This window comes from Podarcis pityusensis, assembly GCF_964106645.2.
Source record: "Podarcis pityusensis genome assembly, chromosome: 2".
Classification (NCBI taxonomy): domain Eukaryota; kingdom Metazoa; phylum Chordata; class Lepidosauria; order Squamata; family Lacertidae; genus Podarcis; species Podarcis pityusensis.
In genome coordinates, this window is record NC_138029.1 from 12,431,785 (window position 1) to 12,453,480 (window position 21,696).

Sequence of the window (21,696 nt, forward strand, 5' to 3'; positions counted from 1 at the left end):
ACATCCTGAATAAATCTGGTTATTTTTCTAGGGGTGGTATCTTATTCACAGGATCTTCAGGTTCCACAGGTGCCAGTACTGCCGGTGCTCCAGGCCCAAGGGGTAGTTCAATTCCTTTTTGAAGGTCCTCTCCGTATGTAGACAGAAATTTGTCTCTATCTTCCAGTGTTCTAATTTTAACCTTCTTCCCTCTGAAGGTAAAGGATATTCCTTGGGGGAATTCCCACCTAAAAGCAATTGAGTTGCTCCTTAGAAGTTTGACAAGTTCAGAGTAGGCGGATCTGAGGTCCAGCAGTCTCGGGCTTTCATATCTGCAGCATGCCACTCAGCCCAATCATCATCATCCTTATCTGGAGGGTCATCTTCTATCGTGTGAAATAGCTTTTCCCTCTGTAAAAGCGCTTTCATCTTTACTTGCCAAACTGCATAGGTTTCAGGCGTGAGGAGAGGAAAGGACAGAGCCATCTGGCCAGAATGTGCACAGGCCATGTCTGCTATTACTTAGAGCAAGACACTTCCCTCGTGCAACACAGACTCCCTCAGCCACTCTCTCTCCCACTCAGAGCGCAATTAACAGGCAAACAGGGATGCTATCTTCTTTCTTTGGCAGTCAGCAACATACCTCCATAAATCAAGCAGCAGCAAGAGCAACAGCGGCAGCTTGAACACTCTGCTCCAAAACAGCTCTGCTTCTGGGCACCGCAAATCAGTCCAGCATGCAGCGTCCGTTCCACCGTCCGGCAATCAGCAACAGAAACCTCTGGCGACTGGGACGCCTGGGACGACTGGGATGACTGGAACAACGTCAGGTCAGACGACTGGAACAACGACTGGGCCCATAACCGATGTCAGCATCGCCCTAGAGCCAGTGCACCAACTGGACTCATGCACCTCAACCCCGACTGGGCTAGGCGAGCTGGGTAGCACCGCCAGAGACCTCCTTTCTCACAGGAACAGGTCACAGTGCTGTGGACTCACAGCTTAGAGCTGAGAGCACCGGATTCACTGTCTCAATAATACAGTCGTTGCGCAGCAGAGTTTTGCAGAGTCTTGCAGAGTATAAACCACTCGGAGAGCAGCTCTGTAGAATATCTTCCTTTTATTCTATAACTACAACTATGATACAAAACTATATACAGAGCTGAATATTCTAAGCATAAATCAATGCTACACTGAGAGTCTGCAGCTGCTCTAACAGCAATCTTATCTCTAGGATCTCCAACACTCTCACTCTCTCCGATACACTGACTGACTGACTCTCTCTCACACACACAGATATGTTGCTGGGCAGAATAAGTAGATAGGCAGGACACGCCTCCTTCTCTCTGGAGAGTCAGCAGAGACCATCAGGAGATGATCAGGAGATTCTTGTGTATGGGAGGGGTGAAATCGACTCTGAGTATATTTCACTGATTAATTCATCAAATCTGAATGGAGCAGTTTTATAGGAACATAGAAAGTTGCCTTACCACGTCAGGCTATTTATTGCCCCACCTAGCTCAGCATTGCCTGCACAGCAGCTGGCAGCAGCTCTTCGTGACATTCTCATAAATGTGCCTTTCCCCCAGCCGGAGTTGCCGGTGACTAAACTCATGATCTTCTGCATGCAACTCATGTGATCTGTCACTGAGCTTTAGCCCTTCCCATCCTGCATAATGAACAACCATGGGCCACAGACAGGTAGATTACAACCCCAGCTGTCATGCATAGGTAGAGAGATGGGCGCAAAGATAAGCTCAGCCACTCCTGTAGGGAAAGGAGAACCAGAGCAGGTATCCAGGAAGTACACCAGGCTGCTGCTCCTTTCCTTTTCGACATCCCATGCTGTCATGGACTGGCTTGGATGCACCAGCAAACTTTTCCCCTCCACCTAATTCACCTTCCACCTGTTCACCACCTGGCCTGATGAACCCTTTATGGAGAATTCAAAAGCTTGCACCCTACTTATTAACATTTTGGTTGCCTTGATGCGGCTCTTGTGGGGTTTTTTTGGAAATAATTTTTATTTGATTTTACAAATATAAAATTATAACAAAACAGCCACACACATCCACAGTTAGAAGATTCCTCCAAATCTCTGGACTTCCCACTTTGGAGGGGAAGGTGGGTCCTATTGTTAAATCTTTTCTACTGCATCTTTTTCAGTAGCCCATGTTTTATAAAACACCATTAACTCAATAGTACTTGCTACATTACAAGTGTTATTGCAATCCTGCTAGTGTTTTCATCTGGTTACAGTGGTCTTCCAAGATAAATTATAAAATTTCCCCCATTCTTTATTGAAGTTTTGGTCTTCTTGGTTCCTGAGCTTTCCAGTCAATTTTGCTATTTCGGCATAGTCCAACAGTTTAATTTGCCATTCTTCTCTGCTAGGGAGTTTATCTTCTTTCCATCTCTGGGATAATAGCATTCTTGTTCCTGTTGTCACAGACTTTTGTGCTTTTTCATGAGAGTCACCAGGGCTTCCTCAGTTTTTATATGAAGCAGGCTGTGCTTGTGCCACAATAAGGCGCACTGTCACCTCGAAAAATAATCCCAACAATTTACTCTTGTGGCCGTCCTAAACACGACTTCACATTGCAACATAGCTGTCAACGTTTCCCTTTTTTAAAGGGAAATTCCCAATACAAACATCCTAAATAAAAGTATTGTTGTATTTTATGCTTGTTGTTTGTTATGTTTGTGTCTGTTGGGGGTGGATTTCTGTGTTGGGGGGGTGAGGGGTTTGTGTTATGTAAATAAAATTTCCAATAAAATTTTAAAAAATAAGGGAAATTCCCTTATTCCAAATAGGATTCCTCGCAAGAAAAGGGAAAAGTTGACAGCCATGCATTGCAAAGTGAGGCTACCACTGATCCGAAAGCTGCGACCTTTCCCTGCTTAGGGAAGCTTTTAATGTTTAATAGGTTACTGTATTTTAGTGTTTTGTTGGAAGCCGCCCAGAGTGGCTGGGGAAACCCAGCCAGATGGGCGGGGTATAAGTAATAAATTGTTGTTGTTGTTGTTCCCGGCGCCTCCATTCCCTCGCTAAGGTACCATCCCACCACCCTTGCGAGGCGCGAGGCCTAATCCGGCAGCAGCAGCAGCAGCAGCAAGAGCGAACTACGGTTCCCATGATGCCTTCGGCTCCCGCCATGCATCGCGCCCGCTCCGCTTCTCCTCCCCCCCCCGCGCCAGTGTGAGGTATGGCAACGCGTTGACGACGCGCTGACGTAAGCGGAGGGGGGGGTGAGGGTTCACGGAGGCCGGAGCCGGCGTCTGTCTCTGGTAGCTGGCAGAACTGAGGCGGCGGGGAACCGGACGCGCTTCCACCTCAGGCTGCCCCCTTCATGGCGGCCCGCCGGCTCCGGGAAGTCTGGCGACTGGGAGCGCGGGGAGGGCTGAGGCCGCGAGCGCCCCCGACCGGCTGGTGAGCGGGGCAAAGGAAAGGGAGAGGAGGGAGGAGGAGCCAGGGCTGGGCGCAGATTCAGGGTTGCCACGTTCCCCCTCGACAGGCGCTCCTCTGCCTCACACAGCAGGCAGACTCGAAAGGGGAAGCTGCACACCCCCCCTCAAAAAACAACCCCTCTAGCGCCTCATTCTCCATACTAGGAAAAAGACTCGCCTCTCGGCTTTCCTGCCTCCCCAGCTTGGAAGAGGAGCTAGGAGGAAGGGGGAAAGTTGGCAACCCCAAACACTCCCGTCAGAGTTCAAAGGCAACGCGTCGAAAATGGACAGGCCCCTTTTCAACAAGAGCCCAGCGGGGGGGGGGCGCTTTGGCAGGTGCTGGTGCATATTGGGGGGGGGGGGAGTAATGAAGGGGGCATCCGCCATGCTGTGTATGCTCCCCTGCTTTGGCTCTCAATTCAGTGGGGTAGCACTGAGGAGTTTAGGGGAGAATAAGCCGCACAGCCCTTTGGAAGGTCATCAGAGGGGCGAATGACAAAAGGAGAGGGGTTGGAAGGGGAAATGGAGGTTAAATAGATACCTATATGCTCGCATATTAAGGGAGGAGGTTATATTGTGCTAGCAAGCCCTGAGACCTCCGGGTATAGGGCGGTATATAAAGTCAGTGAATAAAGTTATTGTGAGTTAGAAGGCCAAGGGTAGTGAGAGGGTGGAGGACAAAGAGGTCAGGGAGGGTTGTGTCAGTAGCAAAGACATGCTCAGAGGGAGATGAAGAAGGGTAACAGGTCTGTGCGAACTGATCCACCAAATGGTTAGAGGGGATTTGGTTAATGGCTGCATCCCTGTAGGGAGCATGGGAAAAGTTGCGTACACACTGCGGTCCATTGAGGGGTTTTATTTCAGGGATGAAGCAGCAGGTGATTTGGGGGGGAGGGCTGTTATTAGGAAGCCCATTCTTCCAGCTCATGACCCTAATGCTGTTTGCCAATAAATAACACAGTCTGGTGCTAGTTTGCCTCCCTCTGTTTCTGGTAGCATCCCCCCTCCCCCAAGAAATGTCTTGTTCCTTTAGCAGAATACACCTGAGGGTCACCAGAATTAAACACTGCCACCAGTGGCAATTATGTTTTTGGTCACTTATGGGTAAAGTACCCCCCTACTTATCGTTTTGTACTCACAGTTAAGGTGAGCAAATGAGTTTCTCTGTCCTCCCCCCCCCCCCTTTTCAATCCATGTTTGTTTACGTAGTTGTGACTCAGTGCACAGGGACTGGTGGTTTCCTGGATCCGTTTCTCTGGAATAAGACACTCATCTTGTGTCCATGTATTGGTGGAGAACAGTGTGTTTCATATTGGTAGCTGGTGGCATTTACAACTGTGTAATCTCCAAAGAGGTACATGAAAAGGGCAGCTTAATGGAAACTTTCTCTTTAGCTTATGTAAGCATCACTTATTGGAGATGAGAACAAAGAGAGAACTTGACTTAGGAATAGTTGACTCTCTACAGACCCATGGCTTCTGGTAAGCTATCTATGGTCTTTAGGCTGAAGTTTGCTACTTGTTGGCTTGCTAAAGCTTGCCAGGACTGTGTTGGCTTGAGCAGCAGTGAAGCAAATAAGATCCTAGAACATAGAGTTGGCAGGATAATGCCACATCTTTGCCCTTCAAGCTGGAGAAGGTTGGTAGTGCCTGTTGCTTTAGCAAACAGGTGGCGATCCAGAGTTAAGAGCTGGTGCCACTGCAGTCTTTGGACTCCCTTGGACCAGATTTCAAGATGCACCTGGCTTTTGAACATCCTTCAATAGGACTGCTTTTCTTGGCTTCTGCATTAGCCCTATTTTTGTTCAGAAGCATACAATGTCTAGATTGCAGGTAGATGTACACAGTCATGCTTTTCTATTGCTTTGTTAGCAACCACTGACTGTGGAGAATAATGTCTTGACATAATGTGCAGTGTTTGACTTCACAGAACACAGCAAGAAAGATAGGAAGATGCCTTGGCCATGGCCTGTCTAGCTCAGTATCGCCTACAATCTCCTGGAGATTGAACATAGGACCTTCTGCCCGCAAGGCGGATGGCTCTGCCACTGAGCTATAGCCCTTCCCCCAACATGGGGATGTTGGAGCCTGTGGAACTGGTTGCTACCAGGTTGCTAATGGTAACTCCTTTTGGTGCAAGATTTTGTTTGTGCTTGATGTGAATGAGAATATGGAGGTGAGGCATGGCTTGAGACCAGAGAACATACAAGTTTGTGCACCCGCAAGTGGTGGTGGTATGTGAGTTGCCATTCCTCAGTTTCTTTATGGGGAGTAAGTTGATGGGCTTTGAAGGGCTTTGTGAGGGTTAACCTACTGTGTGCTCTGTCATCCCAGATTAAAAGCACCTGGTTTCACCAGTGGCATGTTGGATTTCCTGTGCTTTAACTTTCTTACGTAACAGTCCTATTCATAAGTACTCGCTTGGCAGCACTCCAAAATAAATGTCCCAGCTAACCTGCTGGGCAGCTATTACTGTAACTGGTCCTTGTTTTTTTCTAGAGTGTCCCTGAGTATGCTGCACTGTTCGATGTCAAATGGGTGATCCTTTTGGGCTGATTTGCCTATGAAGCATAGTCCCTTGATCTTGCAACATGTTGCTGGATCCATTTCCTGCTTCTCAGACCTTTTCCCACCTTCACAACGCGTGCCGCAAGTTCTCTGAAAGCACTTGCCCTTGTGAAGAGTAATTGCTGGTTCAGCAAAGGACTAGCACACCAATTACTTATTTACTTTCTTCTCATTTACAGAAAAGGCTTTAAGGAAACTAAACTCCTGCTGACTTGTGCCATAAAGACACAGAGCATGATGAAATTGGGTCAAGCATAGGGCTGGGCGGTATATTGATATATCGTCCAAAACCTGGTTTGAAGTCCATATCATAATAACAGTTTCATAGTTTTTGACCTGGCAATGTATTGTGAATCATGATGTGTGTGCCCAGCCCTAGTCATAACACTCATCCCCTTAGCCTGTAGTGGGGTGCTCCAGAAACCATACAGGTCCATTTCTTCAGTCCCCTGAGGTCATGACTGTGAGCAGCCTGTAGCTTTGTCCGTTCATGCAAAGTGTACTCATTTCTTTCCCCTCTGGTATGGAAATTCCTCCTTCCCTGAAGATACTTTCCACTTGGCACTCTGAGCATTTATTGGTTGACAAGGCAGTTCAGCTGATCCAGTGGGAGGGCTTAGAGTCAATATTGCATAAGATAAGCCAGCCAGCCAGTACCCATGTGAGAGATGGAAGCTGGCCAGGGCACAAGGTAGCGCAGAGGGCTTGTGTAACCCTGTCTGATGTTTCCTTTCATGTAATTTTGAGCAAGACTTGTGGGAAGTGAAGGAGGAAATCATCCACCGCTATCTGTGGGCGTGTCTGGCAGTCCCAGTCAGGGTTCAAGCATTACACTGTCTCTGGAACAAAGCGTTTGTGACCCAAAAGCAAGATGAGAGATCAGACACATACTGCCTTGTCTATGCATCCAAGTGGTGCCTCCTTCCTTGCTAACTAATGTAAGGCACAATCCAATGGGAGGTGTTGCTGCAGAAGCCCCATTGAAATGAACAGGAGCTGTGCAAGGTTACAGAAGTACTCCTGGCAGCTCCTGTTCATGTCTTTGAGCTTTGCCACATGAGTCTAATCTGTCATTTTCAACTCTGCTGCCCTTAATAGTATCCAAAATACTTCACCTGAGGCAACAACCTCACCTTTCCCCATTGTAGGGCCATCTGTGGGATGAACTGGTGAGAACCTCCCCCCATATCTCTTAACACTGTAGATCAGTGATTTTCAACTAGGGTGCCTTGAATAATGGTCAGGGATGCCGCGGGCAACACTGGCCTCTGTTCCTCTTCCCTTCCCTTCCCTCGCATCTCTGCCTCCCAAAGGCTTGCACAGCTGTTTGTTGCAGCAGCCCTGGCTACAAGCTCCCCAGATGAAAGGTGTCTCTGGGGGCTGGCCAGGGGATGTTTCCCAGGTCCCTGTGGAGCAGTGTGAGGAGGCATCCCTCTTTGGGGCAGGGAGGACAGGTCAGAGACCAGGGGTGGCAGCTGCGGCTGCCCAGAGGAGACCCAAGGAGTGGGGAGAGGAGAGGATGCTGAAGGAACCCTCCACAAGGGAGGGTGTTTGAAAAAGGGGTGAGGGGCTGTTAGCTCTGCAGGCAAGGGGTGACATAACTGGGCTTCTGAGCCCCACAGGGGTGCCTCAGAAAGAATGTAGTTGGTCAAGGGAGCCATGGACCCAAAAAGGTTGAAAATCTCTGCTGTAGATCAAACATAACAGCATCCCAACTGCTGTCATACTCCCAGCTGACTAAGTAAAATGCCTGCTTGAAGCCCATTTGAAAGCAGGAACAGGCAAAAGGAGGTATTTTTGTCTTTATGACATACACAACTATGTGCTGTCCTTCTGTCCAACCTTGGAGGTCTTGGGGAACACAGAAAAGACCCTGTTTATTACTTTGATGTTGGGGAGGAGGCAGGCTTTCCTTGGACCTTACCTCAGTTTGTCAGTGTGGGTGATAAGCCATATAGTAAGTTATATTCCTTTATTTCCTTGCATATTTCTCAAATTCAGCATGGTGCAGGTTTGCAAGTTGCTTCAAATACGATGGTGGGTGGTAGTTTAAGCCTGTACATACTGCTTGGAGATTGGATGTGCATTGTCTTGGCTCTGAAAACTCAGTCTCACAAACGTAGAGAATGCTCAAGGATTTTTTTGGGGGGGGGGTAGCATTAATAATAGGAGCCTCTAGATTAGCAGGGGCCTTTGTCTTTGAAAATTAAATGGTTCTAAAATCAGGCTTGTGTACTGTGCTCGTTATTTCTAGACATGGTGGTATTTTTCAAATGTAATAATAATAATAATAATAATTAATAATAATAATAATAAATTATTTATACCCCACTCTGGGCGGCTTCCAACAAAATATTAAAAATGCAATAAAACATCAAACATTAAAAACTTCCCTAAGTTTTAGGAAATTTAGGAAATTATTCCCTAAGAACACAACTTCAAAAGGCGGTTTTTGGTCATGCTTCCTTGTAACTTACCTATGAGGAAACTCTCAGATTAATGCTCCTGTTTTGCTTTCTGCTGGGCACTGAAGAGTGTCCCTTTGGAATTAATCTTCATGAAGGTGTAGTGAATCTCCTGACTGTTGAGTCCAGCTAATCCTGAGGATTTTTCAGTTCCAGGTACATGCCGTCCTGTGGGATTCTGATGATCCGTGCCCCCCAAGCTGTCAGCAGTGCCGATTGGGATCTTAATGCTCAGCACAGCCGGACGTTTATCAACTTTTCAGGGCCTTTCACCAACAAACGGAAGGAATATTCGGAAAGGAGGATCCTTGGGTGAGCGGACTTGCTTCACAGGAGGATGAATGAGCTGTATTTAGGTTTAGAACAAAACTGCACCTTGCCTTCTAGTCCAGCATCTGCTTCCCACATTGGCCAACCAGATGCTTCTGGGAAGCCCACAGGGCATTGGGAGGCAATAGCCTCTCCTCTAGCTGTTTCCAAGCAACTGGTTATGGTGCCTCTGATCCAGGCAGTAGTGTATATTTATATATATGTAGCCAGCCATCATCACTAGCTGCCATGAATCTCCTAATCTTCTGTGAATTTGTCTAAATGCCTTTTGAAGCCGTCCAAGTTGGGGACCCTCCCTACATTTTGTGAGCGTTGTGAAGTCTTTCCTTTTGTCCGTCCCGATTCTCCCGTCATTCATCTTCATTGGATGGTATCGCGTTCTAACAGTATGAACACCATTCAGAATTCCTCAACACCATTCAGAATTTTATAAACATCTCACGTCCCATGCACTGCTTTTTATAAAAGTAAGAAGCCCCAAATGTTGGACATAAAGATTGTCCAGCAGCGTAGGCAGTGGCATAGGACTGCAAAGGCAAAGGGTCCATTCCTAGTTCTGTGTGTGAATCTGAGGAAGCCACTCAAACTGTGGCCATAGCCACACTTGCCTAGAAGTAGCTCTCAGTCAGTCTGTTTAGAATCAAGGTGTCAATTGTGCTGGGTTTAACCCATAACTTCTGTTTGAGGACTTTTCTTCTTTGCTCTGTATTGGACAAATCAACCCCAAGAATGAAGTATTTGTTCTGATAATAAAGTGTAGGGCATAGAGGTGCCTTGGATAAATAAGAACAAATTAAGTACCAAACTCCCTCACCTTGTGACTGCAGCAGATAAAATGCATCATATGTCCCACCACCTGACATATGATGTCCCCAAAGTCCTGGGCTTGAGGAATAGGGAGGCAATGCGGCCTTGGAAGTTCTCTTACCTTTGACATGCTTTGAGCATGACTGTCAAGCTCTGAACTCGGAGCCAGGTTCCAATATTCTGCATACGTGCAAACCCAGTTGTGATTTCAGCCATCTCCCACTTGCATACCCTCTTCTCAATAAACTCATTGGCCAGTTCAACTAAATAATGGCTTACCTGTTCCCTGTTATGTACATTGTGTACTGTCACCATCAGGTTGTCAGTGTTATAACAGCTCTGAGGGGCTCCTGAATTAACTCTATCCTTTCTTGCAGTTACTCCATGCAGGAGATCTATGAAGTTGTGTCCAATGTGGATGAATATAAGGAATTTGTTCCCTGGTGCAAGAAATCAGTGGTGGTCTCTAAGAGGACAGGCCACGTGAAGGCCCAGCTGGAAGTCGGGTTTCCTCCTGTTGTGGAACGTTACACATCCATTGTAACACTGGTGCGGCCCCATCTAGTAAAGGTGAGCTATCATCATCATCATCATCATCATTTATTATTTATACCCCACCCATCTGGCTGGGTTTCCCCAGCCACTCTGGGTGGCTCCCAACAGAATATTAAAAACACGATAAAACATCAAACATTAAAAACTTCTCTAAACAGGGCTGCCTTCAGATGTCTTCTAAAAGTCAGATAGTTGTTTATTTCCTTGATATCTGATGGGAGGGCATTCCACAGGGCGGGCACCACTACCAAGAAGGCCCTCTGCCTGGTTCCCTGTAACCTCACTTCTCGCAGTGAGGGAACCGCCAGAAGGCCCTCGGTGCTGGACCTCAGTGTCTGGGCTGAATGATGGGGGTGGAGATGCTCCTTCAGGTATACTGGGCCAAGGCCATTTAGGGCTTTAAAGGTCAGCACCAACACTTTGAATTGTGCTCGGAAATGTACTGGGAGCCAATGTAGCTGCACATTTCTGTGCTATCCAGACTGAAATCTCTTCCATTGGCTAAAATCTCTTCCATTATACAGTACATTGTATAATCAGGAGCACTGATTCCAACAACTCGCCATGTAGAAATTTCAAATGATTAGAGTGCTTAGGAAAGAGGTCTTATCCTAATGCTGACTGATGGCACGCCTGATGCAGTCTGATGGGTCGCAGGTGAGCTGCAGCCCCAGAGCTGCAATCAGAACCAGGCATGGACACTCTTGTTCTAGCTTACCTGGATGGGCATGGACGTTGCTAGCAAAATCATTCTCTGATCTCACCTCTGTCCTTTATCCCAGGCGGTCTGCACTGATGGGAAGCTCTTCAACCACCTGGAGACCAGCTGGCGTTTCAGCCCTGGCATTCCTGGCTACCCCCGCACTTGTACAGTGGACTTCTCGGTAAGCACACATGGCTATAAAAGTGTTCTCAGGCAGCTCAGCTCCTGTTCCACAAAGGATTCATCGGTCTGTGCCAGCAAGGGGTGGGCTTATTCCTTTGAAACAGGAAATAAAAGTGCTTGCCTGTGATGAAGCCCAAGCATTAGCCAAGGAAGCAAATGTTCTTCTCATGAGCAGAAACTGTGTGTACAGAAGGGCCAGAGCTCGAGTGTTGTGTCTCTTGGGTTCCCTTTTTGTCTCTTAGAGAGCAGGTGAGAGCCAAAACTCCTGACTTCTTAATGAGTGTGAGGAAGTTTTTGATCCTAAAGTGTGACCTTCTGTGGAGGTGTAAACACTTGCTATGGGATACTTAACCTCCTCTTCTCCTCTCAGTCTTCTTGTGCGTTCCACAAGGCAGAGATGGGTCTGTTCCTCAGCACCACCACCATTGCCGCTGCCTCTAAATCAGGCATCCCCAAACTTGGCCCTCTAGCTGTTTTGGGACTACAATGCCCATCATCCCTGACCACTGGTCCTGTTAGCTAGGGATGATGGGAGTTATAGTCCCAAAACATCTGGAGGACCGAGTTTGGGGATGCCTGCTCTAAATAATCCCAGCTGTGTGACAAGCTCACTCTGCGCCTCTTCATGTGGTCGTCTAATTTTGTGATGCTTAAGGACTAATGAAGTAATATCCTATTTTTGAATGACGATAATGAGGCAGGGCACAGTGCCTTCCTTAAGGGTCAAATGTGGGATTGCACAAATCTCATACTCTTCCTCCAACCTTGCAATGCACCGTTGGCTCCTTGTTTCTTTTCTGTTGCGTCTCTAAAATGGTGCTGTTGTCTTAGAATAGCCGGGATAGATTCTGGAGGACAGCTCCATCTCGGAGAAGCTCCTTAGGTTATCAGAAGATGAGAGAAATGGGGGCAGATGAGGAATTCTCTCTGTCATTCCACACACACCCCATCTGCCTTCCTCCCCTCCCCTCCCCCTGTCTGAGACAGGGTCTACAAGATGGCACTGGCATCTTAGAGAGACTGGCAAGGTTTCTGTGGGGTGATGCTGTCCTTGAACAACCCTACAGGTCCCACTAGGATGTCAGTTGTGTCTTGTAGGATTTTTCCTCATCTATGAGTGGAAAAGGTGGGCTGGGCAGAAGTCCAGGTGTGAACTCCCATCTCTTGCCAGCAATAATAGCCAGATAATGGCTGCACATGTTGGAGGATACTTTCACCATCCTGGGAAGACTGTTTCTTAACAGGCGGCTTAATGTAAACGAGGGATGGGAAGCCTGTGGCTTTCGAGATGCTGCTGCATTGCAGCTCATATGTCATCCTTGACCATTGGCCGTGCTGGCTGGGTCTGCAGAGCTGCAGGTTTCTCGCACCTTGCTCTCGCCATTATCTGCTGATGTGCCCAGGAACAAAATGATCTCTGCCAATCACGCCTGCTGCACTTGGGGAGTTGCAAACCCTTTGGGAATATCAGCTGCAGGGCACTTTACAGAGCAGGGCTTTTCATATCTGTCACAGGAAGATTCCCCCCCTCCGCCCTTCCTCATATATTCACAGTACTAAAAGGTAAAGGTACCCCTGAGAGTTAGGTCCCGTCGCAGACGACTCTGGGGTTGCGCGCTCATTTCACTCTATAGGCCGAGGGAGCCGGCGTTTGTCCGCAGACAGCTTCCGGGTCATGTGGCTAGCATGACTAAGCCGCTTCTGGCGAAGCAGAGCAGTGCACGGAAATGCTGTTTACCTTCCCGCTGCAGTGGTACCTTTTTATCTACTTGCACTGGCGTGCTTTTGAACTGCTAGGTGGGCAGGAGCAGGGACCGAGCAACGGGAGCTCACCCCGTCGCGGGGATTCGAACTGCCGACCTTCTGATCGGCAAGCCCTAGGCTCTGTGGTTTAGACCACAGCGCCACCCACGTCCCTTATTCACAGTACTAGAACGTAACATTTCCTGCTTGTTGAAGAGAGCCCCGGCTGCCCATCCCTGCACCCCACCCCACCCCAGCTTTGAAAGAGCTATGAGATGGCAGACTAATGCTCTTCCTCTCTCCCCAGATTTCCTTCGAGTTCCGCTCCCTGCTGCACTCGCAGCTGGCTACCGTTTTCTTCGACGAGGTGGTCAAGCAGATGGTCGCTGCTTTTGAACGCCGGGCGGCAAAGAACTACGGTCCCGAGACCCGCATTCCCCGAGAGCTCATGTTTCACGAGATCCACCAGACGTGAAGGGCTCCCTGCTGCTTTGGTGGCCACGCGGACACTGCGCTGGGGTGCGCACTCATGGCTTCCTCAGCCCCTCTGTTTTTATCTATTTATTTCGTTTCTCCTGGTATCCTGTCTTAATTTATCCACTGGGCCTGGTGTGATGAAGAGAGACTTTTTCCTAAGGAAAGGGCCAGGTGGTCATGTTACCTCCGGAGCAACCTCTTAACTGTCTGTTTTGCCTAGTCATGCTCTTATGCTGGGTCATACATACATATTTTGTTTTGTAGGACTTTCTTTGAAGCCCTTCTCCTCCCCTCCCCCTTAATCCCCCAGTCTGTGGATTGTCTCCCATCCCATTCTCCACCTATTTTGTATGTGCCAGCATGGCTTGTCTTAGGCTGAGGACAGTGCCGAACCCTGTTTCTCTGGGGAACGGGGCAGTGGAAGCTCATAGCATGTGATCGTGTGCTCTCTTTCTGTGCCTAGTGAAGGGCCCATTGGAAATTGTGCCTCGTGAATCACTTGTTTAAAAAAAAAAGGAAAGGAAGAAAGCCCTGACCTGGACTGCCCCTTGACAATAGAGAATAAGCATGGAGAGGCTGTACTTTTTGTCTGGCAGTCTCCTTAGCTGTTAGTGGTTGGATTTGCAAGACTCTGCTGGTTGAACGTTGGTTTGGAGTGCAGTAGTGGAAAGGCATGGCAGAGGGGAGCAGGCAAGCAGTGCAGAGTGGCTGGTGTCTATTACTGAGGGTGCTGGTAGACAGAGGGTGCTCTGCAGTTGCTGCTTTCTTTGAGGCTGTGCGAAGCTAACATCGTACTTGTGCTGAAGCATCAGGCTGCATTTGTTCTTCCTTGCCCAAACAGTACCATAATCTCTGTTCATCACTAGGCTATCTAAGGGAGATTAGCATCCAGCCAGCTGCCCCGTGTCTTCCTTTTGGTTGATAGAAGAGTGCAGAGTAGCAAAAGATGTGTGCCAAATAAAGGGCCAAGGGGGAGATATGGCCCTCTTGGAGCTGGAATAGTTTTAGAAATGTTAGAAGACACACTCCAAATGGGTGCACATTTGCGGTGGGGGGAAGAGAGAAAGGAAGCAGAATTACTTGCTTGTTGGGAGTTCAACCAGAGCTTTGCAGAATTTCAGATTCCTGTGTCCGCCTGTTTCATTAAAACCCATGTCCAACCATCTTGAAACGTCACCTAAAACCCAGAGGTAGGTGTCTTGGTTGCGGCCTTTTGAAATGCCGTGCCTACGGCATCTTTGGGATTATTGAGATAATGGGTTGCACGAGCCTGCCAGCGCTCACCACAGCACCATAGCTGCTTTCTGCTTTGCATTATGGGAACGGAATAGAGCATTATCAGGCTGGGGGCTGCTGCTTTGAGGACAGGACTTCCACCTGGTCCTTCTTCCACCAAATATTTCCACACAGGGAGAGTGACTATGCCTTGTGCAGCCCACTTGTGATGAAGCGCCACCTGTGGGGAGTGATTAGTATGCCACTGTCTCCAGCTGGCTTGTGGGAAGGTGCTTAGTTGGGATGTGTATTCGGAGTCTTGCAGAGTCTTGGCCCCATTGAAAGCTGCAAGTTGAGACAATGCCTGCCCAGCAGCTGTTCCTGAAATTACCTCCTGTTCCCATGACCACCATTGTGGGTCTCCCAAAACCCCACCCTGCACTTTTCCCCAGTGCAGACATCCATTTGTGTTGCCTATTTTGCTGTAAACTCGGTACCCAGTTTTGAGCTGGAAAAGGAGTTTATCTACGTTTAGACGCACATTTTGCACAAGCGGTGTGGACACAAACACACGACTGCTGGGGTTGAGCCCTGCGATGTGGGCCTGGGGTATTCCAGGCCCTGTTGCTTCCAAGTTTCAGGCACCAGAGTGTTTGTGTGCCTGCTTTTATGAAGATGCCACGTTGCATAACATGGGGTGAGAGTGATCACTATGTTTTTCACAGATTCCTGTGGCTCTCTGTTCAGCGGAAGGAGGAAGATAGGTTAAAACGGCAGGTTGAGGGAAATAAAGTAGGTGGATGAACCTTGGGCCTTGCTTTGTTTGTGCCCCTTGAGCAGCCAGACCACCCCACTTGCTCCAATGTGAGGTGTAGATCTGCTATACCTGCCCTTGGAGGGGTGGGGCTTGAAGTTGGCTTTGTAACAGAGGCTTGGCTTACCTGTGTTACAAGTCCTTGCTCTCTGAGCTTTCCTCTTCAGAATCAGGATCCCTGGACCAGTGATGGGGTCATGGCTAGAAGCTTGCCACGTTTGGGTAGCGGGAGGCATATGGACCATTGGGAACATGACCCCTTCTTTCTTCATAAAGTTGGGGGGGGGGAGCCTGCTGTGGCATAGATACCTGAGCAATCCCCTGTCGAGGCTGCTAGGTGTTGCCCATTGTACAATGGATGGCTTCCTTTTTTCTCTGACCACGGGTTTCATGGCTTCGCTTTTCCTCCAAAGAATGCAAGAATAGTTTGGGCTTCTATCCCAAATTTAGTCCGTTGCTATCATTGTAATGGCTCTGGAAACAACCACCCACTTCCTGTGCTGAGCTAGCAACCCGGTTTTGGAGGCAGCTCCCGCGAGTCAGTCCAAAGGCTTCTTATTCTCCATCGGTTTTGCATACCAATTGGCTCCGTGCAGTTACCCTGCGATCGCCCAAACTGTATAGATTTGACTGTACAGTTGGTGTCCTTTGCCAAGATGTTCCCTCGGCAACTCTCCCCAAATCTTTCATTTGTAAAGGTGGTCTTTCCTTCCCTGCTCCCAATATTGCCAGCTTTTACCGACCGAAGGGGGCTTGTTTCCAAAGAACATCCTCCTTCTGCCTTTCTGAGCCGCTGAAACTATTTACTTGCTCTTTATCCCAGTTTCTGCTGTTATCCTGTAAGAACAAACATGCTTGCTCTATGGAATGCATACACAAGGCAGCGATCTTTTCAGAGTCCTCAGGGAGGAAAGGCTCGCATTTCTAAGACCTGTATTTCCAGAATGCTTCTCTGAGCAAATAGTTCCTTTAGTAATAATAAAAGGCAGTAAGCGCTAGTGAGGAAGCCGCTCCGAGAGGAAGTCATTAACAATAGCACGCTTCTAACCTGCTCTGCTAAGCATGTCCTGTGCTGTATTCATGGAAAACAGTCACTTTAGAGCTCCACCTTCCTACTTGGCTGCCCTTGTTACATCTGAATTTAATGGAGGTACATTTGGGTGGGCTGTGAGGAATGTTTTATATTTCTATCCATGCGTTTGGGAACCTGCCCTTGCATCCAAGTCTGGCAAAGTGACCAGCGTGGCACAAGGGCTAGCGCACAAATTTCTCTGTCTACACACGTTCAGGAAGAACCAGCCTGAACTCTCATGTTTACATGCGGATCAGTTGCATAGAAGAGGGACTGTGATTTCAGCTGGGAGAGCCCTGGCTTCAAATCCTGTTTCAGGCGTGCTGTTTGAAGGTGATTTGGGGTCAAGTTGGCTGTATATACCTATCATAAAATCTGGATTTGCGGATACAGGGATTTTTAAAGCTAACTAAAGCGTATTTCAGAAATACTTCTGTGATATTGGCGCCTGGACTGCCTGGCAGTCTCACGACAGTTGCTGCTGTTTGCAGCCTTCGCCAATAAGATGAGCAATCTTATTCATGCTTACTTGGAAGTAATTACTATTGAACTTGGTGGGACTTACTTCTGTGTAAATATGGTTCAGCCACTGTGCCAGAGGCTGGGGGACGTAAGAGGCTTTGAGTAGCACAAGGGACTTGTAGTTATCGTAAGTAAGCCTACTTTCCACTGCAAGGGGGTGGAAGGCGCATTCACAAGGGGAATGAGAGAATCCCATTGTCTCCATTTGCACAATTTATTCAAATCACAAAATTCTTTTCTGCTGGGAGGAGGGAGAGAGAATGATGACATGGTAGCAGCTTCATAGCCCAAAATGTGTTGCCTCCTTTGCTTCTAATGCAGAGACCAACTGCTGCTCCGCAAAGTTGGTTTCTTCTTGACCGTGTTGCCTGCATACCTCCCTTGAATTTGGACTCTAACCTTCAGAACAATGCTGCCAGGACAGAGGCTAGCTTTAAAGTGGGTTCCTTTGGCGCAGACTTCTGCCCCAAAAGTTTGCTGCATGTTGCGCTTCAAAGCAATTCCGCCATTGCCAAACAAAACAGCAATGCGTCTTGGTTCCTGAGCCTCGTGCTCACTGTAGTTCTCTTCTGCAGCTGTGAATGGAAACTCTGAAAGAAAGGTGCTCAATGTGTGTAGTGATTCTTAAAACATCACTTTAAATGGACAGCCTTGCATTTAGGCATTTGCCAAGCAGGGATGAAGCCCGGTTCACCAAGACATTATAAGGCACCAAGGAGAAGGAACTAGTGGTTCTGTTACTTTGAATCATCGTGACCTTGATCCGTGATTTAATGAATTGTGTTTGCTGCAGTCTCTGTACCACACTCCCTTTAAAATGCAAGAGCTAAGATAGTTCATGGGGCGTATTCTGCTGAAGGTTGTAGTGTTCAAGTCCCATGCAGAGGACAGAAATGTTAAGGCCCTGCTAACTTCATTTGTAGTGGAGAACATAATTCTTTATTGACACCAGACGTACAAGCAGATAATGTATCCTGGGTTGATGCTTGTTTAATGTTCCAGGTTTCTTGTCATTACTTACTCAGCTTTTACATTCTTAACAAGAGCTTTGCCTTCATTGGAGACATTTTGGCCCTTAAAACTATATCTACTGCAGAAAAATCAGCAATGCAGTTTGTTGCTTGTGTAAGGATCTTCCTTTAGAGAGATCAGGTGGTTCTCTATCTACTTTTATTTCACTTCCCCCTGCCTGTCCCCATGAACCTGGACTTTTAAGCCTCTCTGGGCACCTCATGTTTAAACCTTGTACCTGCTGCTCCCCTCCAGTCGGCAAAGCGATTGTGTCCTAAACATTGCAGTGCCTTCTGCTCCTACCTGTATTGTCATCAGGGCTGCAGCTGCCTCATGCTACTTAGCCTGGTATGTGCTACCTCAGCTTGTAAGAAAGGGGGGGGGGTATTTCCAGAAGAAGGAAAGGAGAATAGAAAATGAGATTATGCACAGTAAGAGGAAATCATCATTGTGTTCTACCCTTTAACTGTGAATCTTATTTGATAGCTGCAAAATCTGTCCAAGAATGTTCAAAGACTGAACCAATCCCAAGAGCATTTTTATAGACCAATAAAAAAAATGTTTGCAAAAAGGTACACGTGGGACTTGACTATTTAAGATTTTAGCTACATTGTCGATTTTAACCTTGCATAGTTCTTCAGGTAGAATGCATATACTTTCCGCAGCTGGATTTGCCTGATAAGTATATATTTGGTACCTATTGCATCAATATTCTTTGAAAGCATAGGAAATGTTATGCTTCATCATTAGTGCCTAAGCCAGAGCTTTCCAAACTCTGCTTCGCAACGTGTTAAGTGTGTCGGCTGCAATGTGTAGGTGTGTTGCATGAACGCTCCCCACACTCCTCCCAGGGCTGGAGAGGGGTTATTTAAACCTTGGTTTGCTACTAAAACTGAATGGCTGTGTCGCGAAATGATGCATGTCTAAAAAGTGACACCAACATGGAAAGCTCTGGCTTAAGCCTTCAATTTAGCACAGAATGCATGGCTGCTGAGTGTATGGAGAGAAGGTTGGGTATAAGCCTAGTCTGGCTTATATACATAGGGCTGTGCTTTACAACATGGGTGGTGACAACTGGCAATACCTATAGCACAAGGTCAAAACAAACACTGAACATGGCAAGGCAGACAATGGTGTAATTGCGAAACTATGAAGTACAACATCCCCACCCCTCTCTGAGTCCTCAACTAGGTCGGGACCCAGAACTGTCAGGCATGGCAAGATGCAACGTGAGTTCTACCTTTGAAAATTCTGGTGACTATGCTGCTGCTGCAGCAGATGGCAAATCACAACAGCTATGTTCCCCCTAATAGGTATTTTTTTCCAAAAAGAAAGCTGACTACTGTATTTTTCCGTGTGTAAGACAATATTTTTTCCTTAGAAATAGTAGCCAAAAATTGTGGGTCGTTTTATACATGGATAGCAGAGGGGGGATGGGTGATTGGTGTCAGCAGGTAGTAGCAAGAGATTGGCAGCGGTGATTGGGTGTGTGATTGGTTGTTGTGGCAAGGTCTGCTGACGACTGGTTGCGGCAATTGGATGTTGATTTACGGCAGCGGTGAGGCATGCATGCAGTCAGCTGTGGTTGCGTTGAGTGGGCAGGTGGGCTTTTGGTGGAGAGCGTGCAGACGATTGGTGGCCGTGACGATGTGTGCGATCTGCAGTGTTGGGAAGTCTGTAGAGCAATTGGTGGCGGTGATGCCCCCCGCCACAATAGCTCCATAACTCTGGGCAATCTCTCCCTAAAAGAAGCTCAGCAACTTTTGGCAATTTCCCCCTCAATTTTTTTTTGTTGCAGTTCCAAAAAATAAGGGTCCTCTTATACATGGGGGCGTGTTTATACATGGAAATATATGGTAGTTTCTGCATTACAAGCAGCCAGTGTGCTTTTACAGCAGGTGTAAAGGTAAAGGACCCCTGGACAGTTAAGTCCAGTTGAATTTGACCATGGGGTGTTGCGCTCATCTCCGCTTTCAGGCCAAGGGAACCGGCGTTTGTCCACAGACAGCTTTCCAGATCATGTGGCCAGCATGACTAAACTGCTTCTGGCGCAATGGAATACCGTGACGGAAGCCAGAGCACACAGAAACATCATTTACCTTCCCGCCACAGTGGTACCTATTTATCTCCTTGCACTGGTGTAATTTCAAACTGCTAGCTTGGCAGGAGCTGGCACAGAGCAACAGGAGCTCACCCTGTTACACGGATTCGAACTGCCGACCTTACGATCAGCAAGCCCAAGAGGCTCAGTAGCTTAGACCTCTGTGCCACCTGCATCCCAGCAGTTGTACAAGGCCATCATCCATCAGACCACAAAGCCTCTGACACCTGGACCATAATTTGGATGTACAGTGAAGTTTCCAGTAGGGCTTAGAGCTAAGCTTCACCTTCAGGCGATACAAGTGCTACAATCCTTCTCGGACCTACCACTTCAAACAGCAGCTGAATGGTCACCTTTGAATACTTCCCTCTATGAAAGCAGGAATAGGTGTTGACACGAGGGCACACCAGCTCAAAGGAGGACTGCATCGTGTGACTTTATGAAATGTGCTAATCCTAGGCTAGGACTACAGCACATTCCTTTGCTGAAACAGGGCTGTATTCTCATACCACAGCCTCTATTTCCTGGCACAACCACAAGGGAACCCAGCTATTTATAGATGCCTTCTGGGAACGTCATTCCAGATGGGCTCAGAACCATCGCCCTTCTCTACAGGCAGCAGCTGTTGGCTTCTTACCAACGTGTGCACAGTGTCCTTCAAGGGCAAGGAAAGGCTTGCCCAAGGTCAGCTGGGGGCACGGCTGGGACTTGATCCTCGATTTTAAACATCTGCACTCTAAATGCAGGTCTGCAGCAGGAGAACCTGGAAGCTGCTTTTATTCCTGCGCTCCCAAGTTAAACTATTGGCAGGTGTGGATTTGTGGCCACTCAAAGCTGTTAGGCCCAGTTCAGTGCCAACTACATTTGTGCTTGCGGATTAGCACATGAGCAATATGAGGAGGGGTCAGTGACAGAGCACGTGCTCTGCATGCAAAAGGTCACAGGTTTGATCTCTAGCCTCTCCAGCAAAGCTTAAGGAACTTCTTTGCCTGAGATGCTGGAGGAGGCACTGCCGCAAAACACACCTTTCTTTGCAGCATTCCCCCCCATCTACCAGGGCTTCTACTTTGTCTTTTGAAAGCAAGGACTGAATGGTTGCCCGCTCAGTGTTTTGGTAGAATAAAAAGCTCAACAAAAATAACAGTAATCCTACTGAACACACAGGGGCTTGTGAAGAGGACGAAGGTCCCTAAACAGGCATACAAGCAAGGAACCAAAGTCACTTTCTGCTGCTTGAACCATTAAGTCAAAGGAGAAGTAACTGCTACAGTTTTCCCAGTCTGCCACCTACTTTCCAGTGGAAGGTTTTGGTTACCTAACTAAAAACAGAGCCAGCTGCAGGCAGTCATTTCCACCCTGGAGCTATTGCCTCTGCAATTGCCCAGTACAGGAAGAATGCATACCTGCTGAGTGTTTTGCCTCGCCACTGCCATACAAAAACGGAAAACCGACAATTCAAAATGCCCTATTCCAGATGATGCTCTGAAGTAGTGATTGTACAACAGAGTTTATTGAACGAGCATATACAAAAGGGACAAAAATGAAGAAAAATAGGAGGAACCTTGGGGTTATTCCTTTGGATAAGTAGCTGTACGTCCCACCCCTGCTGCGGAGGAAGCAGCAACTTCAAATTAGGATATGAAACGGTGTAAGTAAAAAGTTAAGTGGGGCAGCTCCATTCCACTGACCACCCCAAACCAACAAA

At 47.7% G+C, this 21,696-nt stretch overlaps 1 protein-coding gene across 2 annotated transcripts; it reads left to right on the plus strand.

Annotated features, from left to right (window-relative positions):
- Nucleotides 1-3,223: 3,223 nt before the first annotated feature.
- COQ10A (coenzyme Q10A) lies at nt 3,224-18,465 on the plus strand. 2 transcript variants are annotated; one of them, XM_080995075.1, is made up of 6 exons: nt 3,224-3,409; nt 8,609-8,770; nt 9,973-10,165; nt 10,933-11,034; nt 13,087-13,298; nt 15,197-18,465. In XM_080995075.1, the coding sequence occupies exons 1-5, from the start codon at nt 3,330-3,332 to the stop codon at nt 13,252-13,254; spliced, it is 705 nt and encodes a 234-aa protein (XP_080851201.1). In that variant the 5' UTR covers nt 3,224-3,329; the 3' UTR covers nt 13,255-13,298; nt 15,197-18,465. The 2 variants fall into 2 exon arrangements, with proteins under 2 accessions (XP_080851201.1, XP_080851200.1); XM_080995074.1 differs by having other exon boundaries at nt 13,087-18,465.
- Nucleotides 18,466-21,696: the final 3,231 nt, after the last annotated feature.

Excerpts from the sequence above, each read along its gene's own strand:
- COQ10A (XM_080995074.1), top strand. The coding sequence starts at position 3,330 with ATGGCGGCCCGCCGGCTCCGGGAAGTCTGGCGACTGGGAGCGCGGGGA. Across the intron at positions 3,410-8,608 it reads CGAGCGCCCCCGACCGGCTG|TTCCAGGTACATGCCGTCCT; the intron begins GTGAGCGGGGCA and ends AGGATTTTTCAG. Across the intron at positions 10,166-10,932 it reads TGCGGCCCCATCTAGTAAAG|GCGGTCTGCACTGATGGGAA; the intron begins GTGAGCTATCAT and ends CCTTTATCCCAG.